Genomic DNA, 17960 nt, shown 5'->3' with positions numbered 1-17960 from the left:
TGAATAGTGCACGGTACATCCAAACCGTCATCGAACCCATCGTTCTACCATTCCTAGACCGGCAAGGGAACTTGCTGTTCCAACAGGACAATGCACGTCCGCATGTATCCCGTGCCACCCAACGTGCTCTAGAACGTGTAAGTCAACTACCCTGGCCAGCAAGATCTCCAGATCTGTCCCCCATTGAGCATGTTTGGGACTGGATGAAGCGTCGTCTCACGCGGTCTGCACGTCCAGCATGAACGCTGGTCCAACTGAGGCGCCAGGTGGAAATGGCATGGCAAGCCGTTCCACAGGACTACATCCAGCATCTCTACGATCGTCTCCATGGGAGAATAGCAGCCTGCATTGCTGCGAAAGGTGGATATACACTGTACTAGTGCCGACATTGTGCATGCTCTGTTGCCTGTGTCTATGTGCCTGTGGTTCTGTCAGTGTGATCATGTGATGTATCTGACCCCAGGAATGTGTCAATAAAGTTTCCCCTTCCTGGGATAATGAATTCACGGTGTTCTTATTTCAATTTCCAGGAGTGTATTCACATACTAGTCATTGTGAATCTTGTTTTCCACTGTGATGTCTAGCCTCATTTGACATGATTGTTTGTAGCTCTCACATGCTCCATTGTTGAATATGACTGTATTATGCATCAGTGCTGTGTAGCACTGTCATCTACAGAAGCCTGAGTTAAGTCACTGGAGCACTGTGCCAGTTGTATTGAGAGAAAGATTGTAATTATTATGTTCAAGTTAGTAGGCATGAAATGGCTAGTTCTTCCTGCCAGTCCTTTCTGAGGAATAGATTACAAAGCCTTTAGAAGAATGTCTAAGTGAAAACAAAAGTGACAATGAATTTGACAAGAAAGATTTTGATGATGACATTGATCAGTTGTAAACAGTTCAAGTGAAATGACAATGAAAACATTTCATCTTGAAGAGCTTAAAAATATCACACATTGAAAAGTTTTGTATTCTAATGCTTATGTAAATATATTTGAATAGACACACAGTTTTTGCATTAGTGTGTACCTTCATTGTTGTTAAGTAGCCTCATTGCTTCCGCAAAGAGACTCACAAAAGTCTCTGTGGTGTGCTCACTGCCCAGGCAGTGGCGATTTAAATAAGAGTGCACTGAGATGCCCTGTGCCTGCATTACAGAGTGCAAAGGATTAAACCTTAGTAAAACAAGTCCAACAGATTTTCAAGTACACCACCAAACTGATTGAGTGCAGTGGAATATTGTATTTAATGATGGAACGGAAATAAAATTGTATCGTAAAACTGCCTTCCTTGGTGTAATGTTAGACAGATATCACTCTGAGGAACATCACACTGATTTTTATGCCAAAAATTAAGGAAATCAATTTATGCATCAGTTGTAGGTTCTTAATTATAAGCAACTGAGTATGATCAACTGTGCTTCGGTGTATCCATACCACATATATAGAACTAAAAGTATGGGGGGGTGTGGCTGTGAAACATACAAACAGGGTGTTCATTCTTCAAAAAAAGGCAGTGAGAGTTCTATGCAAGCTTAATTACAAAGAGTCATGCAAAGGGATGTTCCAAAGTAAGAATTATCTAACACTGTCATCTGTATATGTTTACAGAACTGTTCCACTTCTTTTAAAATACAAGCAGTACAATAGTCTATTAGAGATGTACATATTTAGGAGTGACTGTGATTTGCTTTTAGAAAGGCATAACACAAAATGTGCAGACAACAACCCCTACTGAATGGGATCAAATTTTATAATAAACTCCAAAGAATTTAAAAATATGAAGTGGTAGTTACTGTGAAATTGCCTTGAAGGAGTTGTTTATCAATAAATGTTTTTATGGCATTCTTTCAGAGTTGTAGAATACTTTCATTTGTACCAGTATTATTTGTAGATACCAGCAATCAAGACATGTATTGCTTTTTTACTGTCTGTAATTTTTCCCACAAAATTATGACAGGAAATGCAAAATAGTCCACAATCCAAAACAAAGCCAGCAGTTGTCTGTGGAGAACAAATAAGTAAATAAATTCATGTTTTAGTCATAGGAAACTACATTTTTGTGTTTTAAGAAGTGAAAAACTATATATTTCTGAACATTTAAAGCAAGTTACTGATCTTTGTACCACTTTGAAATCTTATGAAGATCTGACTGAATATTTATGCAACATTTTTTCAGGCAACACTTCACTACAGTTAACTGCCTCATCTGTGAAAAGTCTGATGTTACTAGTAATACCGTATGCAAGCTCATTAATATCCAACATGAACATCAATGATCCAAACATATTTCCCACGGCACATCTGTAGTTACAGTGATTCATTATGGAATAAACATGCTATGTCCTCACTAACAAGAAATTCATAATTGAGGCACAAATTGCACTTGATATGCTGTACGATCATACACACATCAAAAAAAGTTTTGCATCACCTCAGTTCCGGAACCTGTACAGAAAATTGGAATAGAGATCAACATAAACATCATTTCTGCCCTTTTTATTGCTCATGAAAACCACACATTGCATGTTATACCACCATACTGTGAGACCTTCACAGATGGTGGTCCAGATTGCTGTACACACCAGTACCTCTAACAGCCAGTAGCACATCCTCTTGCACTGATGCATGCCTGTATTTGTCATGGCATAATATCCCCAAGTCCATCAAGGCACTGTTAGTCCAGATTGTTTCACTCCTCAATGGCAATTCGGCATAGATCCCTCAGAGTGGTTGGTGGGTCATGTCATCAGTCTATCCCAGGCATGTTCGATAGGGTTCATGTCTGGAGAACATGCTGGCCACTCAAGTCGAGCAGTGTTGTTATCCTGAAGGAAGTCATTCACAAGATGTGCATGATGAGGTCGCAAATTGTCATCCATGAAGACAAATGCCTTGCCAGTATGCTGCTGATATGGCTGCATTATCAGTCGGAGGATGGCATTCATGTATCGTACAGCTGTTACGGCACCTTCCATGACCACCATCAGCATACATTGGCCTGACATAATGCCACCCCCAAAACAGCAGGGAACCTCCATCTTGCTGCGTTCACTGGACAGTGGGCCTAAGGCGTTCAGCCTAACTGGGTTGCCTCCAAACATGTCATCGACGATTCTCTAGTTCAATGCATATGTAACACTCATCAGTGAAGAGAATGTGATGCCAATTGTGAGCAGTCCATTCGGCATGTTATTGGGCCCATCTATACCCTGCTACATGGTGTCGTGGTTGCAAAGATGGACCTTGCCATGGACGTCAGGAGTGAAGTTGCGCACAGTTTGAGTCATAACACGACATCATGTGGCTGCACGAAAAGCATTATTCAACATGGTGGCATTGCTGTCAGTGTTCCTCCGACCCATAATCCATAGGTAGCGGTCATCCACTGCAGTAGTAGCCCTCGGGCTGTCTGAGCGAGGCATGTCATTGACAGTTCCTGTCTCTCTGTGCCTGCTCCATGTCCAAACAACATCACTTTGGTTCACTCGTAGATGCTTGGACTCTTCCCTTGTTGAGAGCCCTTCCTGACAAAAAGTCACGATGCGGACACAATCAAACCGTGGTATTGACCGTCTGGGCATGGTTGAACTGTAGACAGCACGAGCTGTGTACCTCCTTCCTGGTGGAATGACTGGAACTGATCAGCTGTCAGACCCCCTCCATTTAATTGGCTCTGCTCATGCATGGTTGTTTACATCTTTGGGTGGGTTTAGTGACATCTCCGAACAGTCAAAGGGACTGTGTCTGTGATACAGTATCCACAGTCAACATCTATCTTCAGGAGTTCTGGGAACTAGGGTCATACAAAACTTTTTTTGATGTGTGTTCTTTTGATAACAGGCATAGGACTGCCACTGAGTCAAATAATTTTTGAAAGTCAAGAAATCCTGTGTCTACCTTACTGCCTCGATTCAATAATTCGAGGATATTACGTGAGAAAAGCGCAAGTGAGAAAAGTGCAAGTTGGATTTCACATGATTGATGCTTTCAGAATATTTGCTGATTAGCAAGGAGGAGGTCATTAATTTTGAGATACCTTGTTATGTTTGAGCTCAGAATATGTTGTAAGATTCTGCAACAAAGGTATGTGAGGGATACTGTGTCTTGGATTACTTCCACTACCTTTCTTGTAGACATGTGTGACCTACAGGGTTTGTATAAAAAGTAATGAGACTGAGCTTGTGATTCGTAATTTATTTTAGATATTGCTGCAACCACTTAGTATTCTCCAATGCATGATCCTTGAGAGTCAACAACCTGCTGCATGTGAGATTTCCACACTTCAAATTCTGCCGTGGATGCTGAGTCCAGGATGGCCTCCAAAGACCTTGTTGTGGTGGTTTGATCCTCCTCCAGGGTCCCATGATGGTGTCCTTTCAGGGAAGTTTTTACTTTGGGGAATAAAAAAAGTAGTCTGGCAGGGCTACATTGGGACTGAAGGGGGGGGGGGGGCTGGGGAGTCGTTGAAATCCCTTTCCCTTTCTTGGCTAGGTAGCTGGCCACCATGAAGAAGGTGTGACTCAGCACGTTGTCACGATGCAGCTGACATCAGAAAACAAAATCAGCATGGGTTTCACCTTCAGTTTGCTCATGCAAGCCTTTTTTTGGACGTGGGAATACTGCGGTATGCCATTTGGCACACATGCGCTTTGTGTCTGGGTCGTACTGAAACATCCAGGTTTCGTCTCCGGTGATAGCATTATATAAAAATTCCACATCAGTTTCAAGACTCTGAAGATTGTCTTGGCAGGTGTCCACACATGCTTGCTTTGGAACATCTGACAAAATCTTTGGGACCACCTTGGCGCAGATCTTCCTCATCGAGAAATCTTTGGTGATGATGTTGTGCACTGTCATTTTGGTTGATGTTTTCATCAGCTTTGCTGGCTGATGGGCATCTGAAGCAGTCCTCATCCTCAACACTGTTCTGGCCCTCTTTAAAGCTCTTCACCCACCTGAAAACCTGGGCTTTTGACAGGCAATCATCGCCATAGGCTTGCTGACACATATCCAACATTTCCGTACCCAATTTTCCGAGTTTCACACAAAACTTGACGGCATAACATCACTCGATCGTTTGCTGCATATCGTGCCATGACCAGCGACTTTGCAATGTGTCCATTCAATGCATGATGCTGCTGAGACAAGAGCTTGCAAGCGACTGGTGCCAGACACCCCCACCACCAATCCCCCCCTGGGCGTGTGCGCGCTGCGAAGTACAGTCTCATTACTATTTATACGAACCCTGTATGCTATCTTCCAACCCCTGGGCACAATTTTTTTTTTGGGACCTATAGCACATTTTGGTTTTAAAAAAGTATAGAGTGTTGTAGCAATTTAAAAACTAACTTGTAGTATCTATTGATCTGAACTCTCTGTTGTACAGTTGTCTAAACTAAAACACATTTATTTGTTTGCCGTATGCATCTCACTATTCAGAGCCCGCAACTAAATCTTACCATCAAAGTTAGCATCCCTCTAACTTTAGAGGAGACCCTACAGTCCTCTGTTGTATAGTCAAGTCAGTAAAACTACAGTCACGAGTTGTTGCAAAATCAATAAAATTTCTAGTTTTTACCACAAGCACATATATATTACAAAACCTCCATGCTAGAACCCAATATCAGTTGCTGGTTCTCTGTCTAATGGCTATCAGGGGCAACAGAAATTTGATTTCTGATATTCATGTAATTATTGACCAAATTTAAAATTCCGTCTTAATCTGCTCATTAAGAGATATAATCCTATGTTATAAAATTAACGCAGTAATGTAAATGTTACAGTTAGAAACTGTGCATTTGTCTTGAGGCAGCATAACAGATGATCTGCAAATACTGAAACTATACTAATCCTGTATTTGAGAATAAGAACATTTAGTGACTTCCAACAAACGTTACACATGATTTCAAACCTTTACTAAGCCTTTTCTTGCTGACTCCTGTAAAAAAATGATCAAAGGAAAAAATGTCTATTGCTTACTACACTTAACCTGTTCATGAAGTCAAATTTCAGTATCAAGCATGATGTTTTAATTTATTACTTCCTTACTACCAACTCTATTTGCAATACACATTGGAGATAGCATGCACCTGGAAGACCAGCTTCTGCTTAAAATGAGGCATAAATTACCCAGACAATGTTCATCCAGTGGATCGTAATGATGGCACTTAGTGACTTCCAATATACTGTTAGCATAATTTCAATATTGACAGTGGACTGATGTAGTGTCTTTTTTGGAGAGTGTCTGTAGTCAGTGCTTCCACAACAAATTTTGTTGTTGGTATGGATTTAATATATTTCTAATGTTATAAGCGGTAATAACATTACAGATATCTGAAACATAGATGGACAAAAAATGTTGAATATTCTCACTTGAATATTACTTGAAGAACTACTCCATTCATGGTTTCCTTTAGATCTGTAGAACACTCATGGATTTTATTACTTCTGGCCATCCTGATTTAGGTTTTCTGTGATTTCCCTAAATCGCTTAAGGCAAATTCCGGGATAGTTCCTCGGAAAGGCCACGGCCAATTTCCATCTCCGTACTTCGCTAATCCGAGCTGGTGCTCCATCTCTAATGACCTCACTGTCGATGGGACATTAAACACTAATCTCCTCAAAATTATGAGACAGAATTGTTGGCCAGTATCTAGCTTCAATTTGTGAAATTTCAGCAGTGCTGATAGACACAGATGAAAGTACATAAAGTATCCCAGCTTTTGAAAGTAACAGTTCCTTCATCAGAAAAGAGAGAGGATTCCATTAGGGAAGGTTGAAAAGGAAGGGCAGATGCCATGACGAGAGGCACCCAACCGGTTTTTTGTAACAGAAATGTCTGGTCGCTGTTGCCAGTGAACACGCACCACAAAATAATTCTCGAAATATTTTGGTTTTTTTGTTAGGTATTTCTATTGCAATGCCAAATGTAGTTTGTGTAATTGTTACAGAGTTTTTGGTTTATTTTCTTTCTCCTGTTAAGCAGAAACTGAGAACTGATGTTTAACAGTCTGCAGCATTTACAGAAGTGACCAGTTAGCTCTTTGCATAGACAGCAGCATTTGCAGTTGTGAACAGAAGAATCTAGTGTCCTTGATGTTATCTCAGTGCATTTAAGCAGCACAGTGTGTTGGCATCACTGCTGAAGTAAACTGTCATTCTGTTTCAGGCAAGCTCCTGGTCAACGTCAGTGTCTTGCTCCTCAGCCTCGCCTCGCCGGACGAGTCGAGTCTGGTAAGTGTGACGAATACTGATACTGTAGTAGGTGTTTAATAACAGCATTGTGTAAGCTTCGTCATTACAGATGTTTAAAGAGATGTTGTATCTGTACACAGTGACACGAAGGAAACTAGATGTGATAATACTGACCATTCAGTAACTGTTCCTTAGGTTATCAAGCATACAGTTTCTTGTTTATTTTAATCTGGATGCTAAAAAGATGTAGTTTTATTTTAAGAAAAAAAGGATACTTATTCATATAGATAAGGATTTATATACTTATACATCTAATTTGATGAGGGTGGTGCAGGAAACGTACTGTGGCCTTATACTAGCAACCGTCCTGGCATTTGTCTGAAGTACACTGCCTGACAAAGAAGTGAAGCACCCAGGAGACATGGTCAGGTGTCAATGTAACTTCACACATGTACACACCATTGGCTGGTATGTAAGTTATTAGAGCTGCAATTCTCTCTGACAAGTAGAATGACCACCAGAGTGAATTAGTAGTTTGAAGGTCAGTGTTGTTGCCAGGTCTGGCAGCGTGATATGTTTAGTGATCACTCAGAAGGACACAGATGTGACACATACTCGTGTGAAACAGTATTATCAGCACCTGACAGTGTTTGACGGGAGCCTCATCGTGGGACTCCATTTCGCCGCGTGGCCAAATAGCGCAGTATCGAGATTTGTGGCAGTGGCCCCTATGTTAGATTGTATGGGAATCTGATGGCAGGCTAGTTTATGGTTGACCAGGTCTGAATACCACAAGGGACGACTGCTGTATTGTGCACCAAACATATAATAATGCTTCCACCTCTGCGCCTGCCATCTGAGAACAAGCAATGGACACCCTGCAACATTTGTGTCATCCTGCATCCTCGGTTGAAGACTCTCTGCAGTAGTTGGATTGTAGAACTACTGTCCCACGTGTAGGCTGTCTTTAACACTACAACACAAACAGCTGTATTTAAAGTGGTGCAATGACAGAGAAACGTGGACTGCTGATGATTGCATTACATTGTGTTCAGCAATCAATCGAGGTTCTACACTACTCCGGATGACCACAGTTGGTGAGTATTGAAGTGTCTGGGGAGACTGGTAGTTTATTGAGGGAAATAAGAGAGCGAACAGTACGTCACGGACATCCTGATTCCTATTGTGTTACATCTTGTGTAACAGTATTGTGGTGCCATTTTTCGACAAGCTAATGCTTTTCCACCCGTGGTACATGTTGAAACATGTTGTGCGTGTTGTATTCGACAGTGAATGATGTTATCCAGCTTGCAATTAAAAACACTTTTATTCAGACCACAAGTTTACAGTAAAGTTTGGTTTTGGCTAACAACTGCCAGATCGTCCACGATTGCTTAAGAGTGAACAGGGAACTCGGGATGGCTGCAACCCGAGCCCAAGAACCTTGTACCTGTGAAATAGTTGCTGCCTCAATTGTGGACAAAGCGTGCAGACCTGTGAAGTGAAAATGGAGGAAATTTACACACTCCAGGGAGTGCAGACAGGAGTGAGCCAACCATTGGTCCACGGAAGCAGGTCCAATGGCCAAGTGGTGCCATTGTGCAAGGTGTGAAAATGACGAAAGGTGTCAATGGCAGGGAGTTGGGAGGCACTTGGGGGCTCGGCTCGGCCGATGCAGATGACAGAAGTCAGATGCAGTGGTGGTGGGTGCTGATGAACCTGCAAGCAGCACTCGCCAACTGTAAGAGCAAAGAGTGTGTGTGTGTGTGTGTGTGTTTGTGTGTGTGTGTGTGTGTGTGTGTGTGGCCAGGGATGTTGGGGGGTGGGGGGGTGTATCACTTTAGCATGCATATGATCACAAAAAGACCTATATTGCAAAAAGGTTAGAGAAGGATGTGTGTTACCCAGCAGAAAAGCCATGTGGAAAGAGGTTGACCATAACTGTGTCAGCCTGAAGTGGCTGTGCATGTTTTTGGGCAGCATCAGGCCCAGCTGTGGGAGAGCAGTGACAATTTTGTCTGCAGTGGAGCTGGAAGATGATACTGGGAGTGCAGGCTGAATGTTCATCATCAGTGAAGGTGTTGCACTGCCCCGTAATGCGAGAACTGGCCATGGCTGTAACAAGGCATAGATGCAAAAGGCAAGCAGTGGTAAGTGCAGCCAGGAATTTGCAGCAGCTGGGAGTCAATGGAGTCGTGCAGCTGTGTGAAGAGGGCTGTCCACGGCTATGGTATCACTGCAGAGCCGGATGTGCATGCAACGCTAGGTGCGGCAGGAGGGAATGTAAGCTGGTACCTCTGTGTAGAGTACGTAGTGTGCCACCCTCACAAGGGAGGCTAGCCTTGTCTGGTTGATAGTATTGACAGCGGCCTTAGACTGTTTTCCAATGATGCTGTAGTCTACAGGAAAGTAGTATCACACGAAAGTTGTGATCAAATCAATGAGGATTTGCAGAAAATAAATAAGTGGTGTAATGACTGGCAGTTATCTCTCAATATTAGTAAGTGTAACCTATTGCGTATAACAAAGCGAAAATCCCCATTAATGTATGAGTCCAAAATAAATGATCAGTCTTTGGAAGCGGTAACATCAGTCAAGTATCTGGGTGTGACTATTCAAAATGATCTCAAATGGAATGATCAGATTACACAAGTAACGGGTAAGGCGAACTCTAGATTGCGGTTTATTGGTAGAATCCTGAAGCGATGCAGTCCTTCAGCAAATGAAATAGCTTACAATACTTTAGTTTGTCCAGTCTTAGAGTATTGTTCATCTGTATGGGACCCTTACCAGTTGGGTCTGATTCAAAAGATCGAGAAGGTCCAAATAAAGTGGCAAGATTTGTGACTGGTATATTTAGCCATCGCGAGAGCGTTACAAATCTCATAGAAAGTTTGAGGTGGGACACACTTGCAGATAGACGACGTGCTAAACAGAAGGGGCTGCTCTCTAAATTCCGAAATCCAATCTTCACCGAGGATGTAGAGCATATATTATTACCACCAACTTTCAGATTGCGTAATGATCACCATTCAAAGATAAGGGAAATAAGAGCTCGTACTGAGGCATTCAGACAGTCGTTTTTCCCTCGCGTGATCTGCGAGTGGAACAGAGGGGGGGAAATATGACTTTGGCGCGAATTGTGCCCTCTGCTTGGCAGCTAGCAGAGTACATATGTAGATGTAGATGGGTAGATGTCTCTGTGGTGAAGATGCGAAGTTGCAGGACAGCATTGGGCGTGGCTGAAGGGAGGGGCTTGGTGACCATGTAGGAGAAAAATGGCTGATGATCCTAGGAGATCTACATGATTACTCTGCAATTCACATTTAAGTGCTTGGCAGAGGGTTCATCGAACCACAATCATACCATCTCTCTACCATTCCACTCCCGAACAGCGTGAGGGAAAAACGAACACCTAAACCTTTCTGTTCGAGCTCTGATTTCTCTTATTTTACTTTGACAATCATTCCTACCTATGTAGGTTGGGCTCAACAAAATATTTTCGCATTTGGAAGAGAAAGTTGGTGACTGAAATTTCGTAAATAGATCTCGCCGTGACGAAAAACGTCTTTGCATTAATGACTTCCATCCCAACTCGCGTATCATATCTGCCACACTCTCTCCCCTATTACTTGATAATACAAAATGAGCTGCCCTCTTTTGCACCCTTTCGATGACCTCTGTCAATCCCACCTGATAAGGATCCCACACCGCGCAGCAATATTCTAACAGAGGATGTACGAGTGTAGTGTACGCTGTCTATTTAGTGGACTTGTTGCATCTTCTAAGTGTCCTGCCAATGAAACGCAACCTTTGGCTCGCCTTCCCCACAATATTATCTATGTGGTCTTTCCAACTGAAGTTGTTCATAATTTTAACACCCAGGTACTTAGTTGAATTGACAGCCTTGAGAATTGTACTATTTATCGAGTAATCGAATTCCAATGGATTTCTTTTGGAACTCATGTGGATCACCTCACACTTTTCGTTATTTAGCATCAACTGCCACCTGCCGCACCATACAGCAATCTTTTCTAAATCACTTTGCAGCTGATACTGGTCTTCGGATGACCTTACTAGACAGTAAATTACAGCATCATCTGCGAACAACCTAAGAGAACTGCTCAGATTGTCACCGAGGTCATTTATATACACTCCTGGAAATTGAAATAAGAACACCGTGAATTCATTGTCCCAGGAAGGAGAAACTTTATTGACACATTCCTGGGGTCAGATGCATCACATGATCACACTGACAGAACCACAGGCACATAGACACAGGCAACAGAGCATGCACAATGTCGGCACTAGTACAGTGTATATTCACCTTTCGCAGCAATGCAGGCTGCTATTCTCCCATGGAGACGATCGTAGAGATGCTGGATGTAGTCCTGTGGAATGGCTTGCCATGCCATTTCCACCTGGCGCCTCAGTTGGACCAGCGTTCGTGCTGGACGTGCAGACCGCGTGAGACGACGCTTCATCCAGTCCCAAACATGCTCAATGGGGGACAGATCTGGAGATCTTGCTGGCCAGGGTAGTTGACTTACACCTTCTAGAGCACGTTGGGTGGCACGGGATACATGCGGACGTGCATTGTCCTGTTGGAACAGCAAGTTCCCTTGCCGGTCTAGGAATGGTAGAACGATGGGTTCGATGACGGTTTGGATGTACCGTGCACTATTCAGTGTCCCCTCGACGATCACCAGTGGTGTACGGCCAGTGTAGGAGATCGCTCCCCACACCATGATGCCGGGTGTTGGCCCTGTGTGCCTCGGTCATATGCAGTCCTGATTGTGGCGCTCACGTGCACGGTGCCAAACACGCATACGACCATCATTGGCACCAAGGCAGAAGCGACTCTCATCGCTGAAGATGACACGTCTCCATTCGTCCCTCCATTCACGCCTGTCGCGACACCACTGGAGGCGGGCTGCACGATGTTGGGGCGTGAGCGGAAGACGGCCTAACGGTGTGCAGGACCATAGCCCAGCTTCATGGAGACGGTTGCGAATGGTCCTCGCCGATACCCCAGGAGCAACAGTGTCCCTAATTTGCTGGGAAGTGGCGGTGCGGTCCCCTACGGCACTGCGTAACATCCTACGGTCTTGGCGTGCATCCGTGCATCGCTGCGGTCCGGTCCCAGGTCGACGGGCACGTGCACCTTCCGCCGACCACTGGCGATAACATCGATGTACTGTGGAGACCTCACGCCCCATGTGTTGAGCAATTCGGCGGTACGTCCACCCGGCCTCCCGCATGCCCACTATACGCCCTCGCTCAAAGTCCGTCAACTGCACATACGGTTCACGTCCACGCTGTCGCGGCATGCTACCAGTGTTAAAGACTGCGATGGAGCTCCGTATGCCACGGCAAACTGGCTGACACTGACGGCGGCGGTGCACAAATGCTGCGCAGCTAGCGCCATTCGACGGCCAACACCGCGGTTCCTGGTGTGTCCGCTGTGCCGTGCGTGTGATCATTGCTTGTACAGCCCTCTCGCAGTGTCCAGAGCAAGTATGGTGGGTCTGACACACCGGTGTCAATGTGTTCTATTTTCCATTTCCAGGAGTGTAGATCAGGAACAGCAGAGGTCCCAGGACGCTTCCCTGGGGAACACCCGATATCACTTCAGTTTTATTCGACGATTTGCTATCTATTACTACAAACTGCGACCTTCCTGACAGGAAATCAGGAATACAGTCGCACAACTGAGACGATACCCCATAGGCCCGCAGCTCGATTAGAAGTCGCTTGTGAGGAATGGTGTCAAAAACTTTCCAGAAATCTAGAAATATGGAATCAACTCGAGATCCCCTGTCGATAGCGGTCATTACTTCATGCGAATAAAGAGCTAGCTGCATTGCACAAGAACGATGTTTTCTGAAACCGTTCTGATTACGTATCAATAGATCGTTCCCTTCGAGGTGATTCATAATGTTTGAATACAGTATATGCTCCAAAACCCTATTGCAAACTGACGTCAATGATATAGGTCTGTAGTTCGACGGATTACTCCTACTACCCTTCTTAAACACTGGTGCGACCTGTGCAATTTTCCAATCTGTAGGTACAGATCTATCGGTGAGCGAGTGGTTGTATATGATTGATGCAGTATATGAGATGCAGTGTGTGAACTCGTACCACATATCAAATGGATGTCCTGGTGGTACCAACCTCAGGAGAAGGGCCAACTGTCACTACAGTCTGTGGACAGAAAACAGGCTAGTTGCCAATTTGGAACCGGTCAGGGCCACTATTGAGAGGAGGGTCAGCAATGGCTGCACGAGCATCAGTCACAGCTAGAGGAGGCTGGAGACTGTGTGACAAATGCGACCAGGAGTTGGCTCTGCAGCCGGCAGAGGCACTGGCACTGCAGCCAAGTTTGATGCTGAATCGGTGATGACAAATGAGCAGTAATACCAGCTACCAGTGATGAACCATCTCTCTTGATATTTTTTCGCCACAGGCAGGGACTTCCAAGAGCAAAAAGGGAAAAGTGAACATAAAGACACAGTAATCCAAGTCCAAACAATCCACAAAAGTGCAAAAAATTGTACACACATCATTGACGTACGCAATCTGTATAGGATAACCGTAGAAATGGAACGGATACATCTAACCGTGCAAGCATCTACTGTAAGAAATAAAAGAAGGGGCACTATCAGTAGATGTAAACGAGGCAAAATAAATAATAATATAACATATAACGAAGAAAGTGATGGGGCAGAAATTGGTCATACACAATGCAAAGGGGAAGGCTATCCAGTTGAGCATAAAGATACGCGAAATGGAGTTCCTCAACCAAAACAGTTGGTGCTGAAGAAGTCGACCCTCATCTCCACTGTTTGGATGAGGAAGCATAGCAGGAAACATTTTTTTTTTTTTACCTTCTTGCCACTGTTGAAACCCATTGTGAATGATTCTCACAACAGCGAATGACGTTCCCCAGGCTGCAATTAAGGTCACTTTTATTCACACCATAACTTCACAATAAAGTTCGGTGCTGGCTAACAAGTGGAAGGTCATATGTGATCACATAAGAGTTATAGAAATAGGATCCGTCACTGTAATACAAATCCTGCTGCAGAGTCTCCTTCTGGAAGGCTCTCGGAGCAACGTCCGTAGTGCTGCACAGTGAGGCTCATTGGGCTGGCAGTACAGTAGGTACGGCATGACATTGCTGCACGTGGATGATGTGGCATGTAGACAGTGCTGAGATGAGTGCAGCAAGCTGTGGCGCAGTGCTGTAGTTGCAAGTATCTGTGCTGGTCTAGTTCTGACTGACGGGCTGCAAGCTTCAGCCATCTCTCGGCCCAGAACTGAGTGAGCGATGGAATGCTGCCTACTCGGCATTGTGCTCCTCCTTACGTATCCAGTTGGCACGGGGATGTTCACAGGAGTTTCACGGGAATCGGTTCCTCGATGGCAGTGTTGCCATTTTGCTGACGGGTGCACTGCTCCGGTGCGTGGCCGATGTCACTGGTGGTGCCTCTAACAGTCAATGTGTCGACAGATTACTTATAAATGTTATTGTGTGCACAACACGCGATGCCCTAGTAATATTTGCAAATAGTCTGGGAAGAGGAACACCTGCAGACCAAGGCTAGGCAAACCTGTGGTCAAAGATGTTGTGCTGGGAGCATGGTGTAGTCGGTGTATAGCTGGTGTTTAGCAGCACATGTCTCTGCTGTCTATGAAATATCTGCATGATTTTGAGGTAACCCTGCAGCTAGTAAGAGTCTTAGATCGTTCCCTGATAGAACTTATCTGAGGTCTATCAAATCACTGAAACTGGTAGCTATATGATACACTACTGGCCATTAAAATAGCTACACCATGAGGATGACTTGCTACAGATGCGAAATTTAACCAACAGGAAGAAGGTGCTGTGATATGCAAATGATTAGCTTTTCAGAGCATTCACACAAGGTTGGCACTGGTGGTGACACCTACAACGTGCTGACATGAGGAAAGTTTTCAACCGATTTCTCATACGCAAACAGCAGTTGACCGGCGTTGCCTGGTGAAACATTGTTGTGATGCCTCGTGTAAGAAGGAGAAATGTGTACCATCACGTTTCTGACTTTGATAAGGGTCGGATTGTAGCCTACCGCCATTGTGGTTTATCGTATCACAACATTGCTGCTCGCGTTGGTCGAGATCCAATGACTGTTAGCAGAATACGGAATCGGTGGGTTCAGGAGCGTAATATGGAATGCTGTGCTGGATCCCAACGGCTTTGTATAACTAGCAGTCGAGATGACTGGCATCTTTTCCGCATGGCTGTAAAGGATCGTGCAGCCACGTCTCGATCCATGAGTCAACATATGGGGACGTTTGCAAGACAACAAACATCTGCACGAACAGTTCGACTACGTTTGCAGCAGCATGGACTATCAGCTCCCTTGACGCTACATCACAGACAGGAGCACCTGCGATGGTGTAGTCAACGACAAACCTGGGTGCACGAATGGCAAAACGTCATTTCTTCAGATGAATCCAGATTCTGTTTTCAGCATCATGAGGGTCGCATCCGTGTTTGGCGACATCGCAGTGAATGCACATTGGAAGTGTGTGTTCGTCATCTCCATACTGGCGTATCATCCAGTGTGATGGTATGGGGTGCTATTGGTTACAAATCTCGGTCACCTGTTGCTCGCATTGATGCCACTTTGAACAGTGGACGTTACATTTCAGATGTGTTACGACCCGTGGCTCTACCCTTCATTCGAACCCTGTGAAACCCTACATTTCAGTAGGATAATGCACGATCGCATGTTGCAGGTCCTGTATGGGCCTTTCTGGATACAGAAAATGTTCGATTGCTGCCCTGGCCAGCACATTCTCCAGATCTCTCACTAACTGAAAATGTCTGGTCAATGGTGACCGAGCAACTGGCTCGTCACAATATGCCAGTCACTACTCCTGATGAACTGTGGTATCGTGTTAAAGCTGCATGAGCAGCTGTACCTGTACACTCCATCCTAGCTCTGTTTGACTCAAGGCCTAGGCGTATTAAGGCTGTTATTACGGCCAGAGGTGGTCGTTCTGGGTACTGATTTCTCAGGATCTATGCACCCAAATTGCATGAAAATGTAATCACATGTCATTTTAAGTATAATATATTTGTCCAATGAATACCCATTTATCATCTGCATTTCTTCTTGGTGTAGCAATTTTAATGACCAGTAGTGTAAATAGCATTGGAAGGATGGCTGCAGGTGTTCCATTTTATTACATGTCTGACAGTAGCAGAATCATCAGCTCCATCCCATTGCCAGTAGAACAGTTGTAGGCCAGATTGCCTTGAGAGAGGATACAAAGGCCTTATAACATGGCTCCTAATGGAATCAGTACAAGCAATCAGGCCACAGGTAGTACAATGTCATACTGCCAAGTTCTTTGTACACTGGAGTAGATGTCTTTAATATATACAATAATATCACATAGTCTCTAAATATATGAAGTTTCATTTTTATTTCCTCCTCCCCTTCTGGGTGCTTCACTTTTTTTGTCAGGCATTATAATTTAGGTAAACCACTGAAAACATAAAACAAGATGGCTGAGTGGAGATTAGACCCTCCTTCCTCCCACATACAAGTTCATTCTGTTTAAAATGGTGCAGCCCCATTTTGATTATCCCTATTTGTACAAAAACTGTTTCACAAATAAGTTATCAAATCATGTAAAATACTAGTGCTAGAGTCCACACAGACAGCGGGGCACACATGGAAAGAGTGGTAGTGGTGGGAACTATGGGCAGGCATTGTAGAGGAATTGCGGAATGCTGGAGGGGAAGTGCTATTCTAAACTGAAGCCAAAGCTCATATTTTTTGTAAATATTAAGTAGAGACACTCCACAACCACACTTGCATTGTGACCACTTGAAAAGATCTGTCACCTCTGCTTTGGTTAGTATCTAAAAAGAATTTCACCAAAAATCCAGCAACTTACTTTTGCATGGCATGTTAACAATTTGTAACTTTCAGAGAAGTGTCATGAATTGAGAATTTTGAGTGAAAGCTACATATTTCTCTGGTTGCCATGTTACAATGCACGATGGAGTTTACACAGTCTCACCTCAGTAGCATGTTGTGCAGACAATTGAGAAAGGATTCTGAAACAGTGGTTTATTGAGTTTATTAAGTGAGGAAAAGTATGGTTAGCAGCTTATGAAAACGCAATCCTTGGTACAAAAAAATGTGTAATGTCTTCACTTACATTATTCCCAAACCCACAGCACTTCTCATTCCAGCAGTTTTCGACGGTCCTTAAAAACTACATTCTTTCATTGAAAAAGTCTGTAGTTGGAATAAAATGATAGATAATGAAGTTTTGCATGATAACAATGTGGTAAAATATTCTCCTCTTTGTGTGCTATTATTTGCCAAAAGCTCATTTCAGTCTCTGAAACCGTTTATGAAATATGAGACATGCTGTGGATATTTCACTCTGGCTTTATCACTGTCAAAGCACGAACACAAATTGGCGTCCTATGTCAGATCAGTTTTCTCAAGATTGGTGACAATATGTTAGCAAAAAAGTCAATATGTGAGCTAAATTTCATATGCAGCTACATATTATACGAGGGCGGTTCAGAAAGTAACCTCCGATTGGTCACAGTGTGGGTTGTGGGGGGAGTAGCGACGCCATCTGTGCGTTCACGCACTCAACAGGTCAGTCAGCATCAAGCCGTGGTCGAGTGAACGTCGTACCTGCGCTAGTTTAGTTTTTGTGGCAGTTTGAAATGTGTGCTGCAATA

At 43.9% G+C, this 17960-nt stretch overlaps 1 protein-coding gene across 1 annotated transcript in view; it reads left to right on the top strand.

Moving 5' to 3' along the window:
* Nucleotides 1-17960, top strand: part of LOC126215068 (glutamate-gated chloride channel) — a 438289-nt gene that overhangs the window by 250892 nt on the left and 169437 nt on the right. The window contains exon 4 of the mRNA XM_049941716.1: nucleotides 7170-7234. Within this exon, the coding sequence (XP_049797673.1) occupies nucleotides 7170-7234 (65 nt within the window). The remainder of the gene's footprint in view (nucleotides 1-7169; nucleotides 7235-17960) is intronic.

Source organism: Schistocerca nitens, chromosome 12 (assembly GCF_023898315.1).
Source record: "Schistocerca nitens isolate TAMUIC-IGC-003100 chromosome 12, iqSchNite1.1, whole genome shotgun sequence".
Lineage (NCBI taxonomy): Eukaryota > Metazoa > Arthropoda > Insecta > Orthoptera > Acrididae > Schistocerca > Schistocerca nitens.
This window is presented reverse-complemented; position numbering and strand designations above follow the sequence as displayed.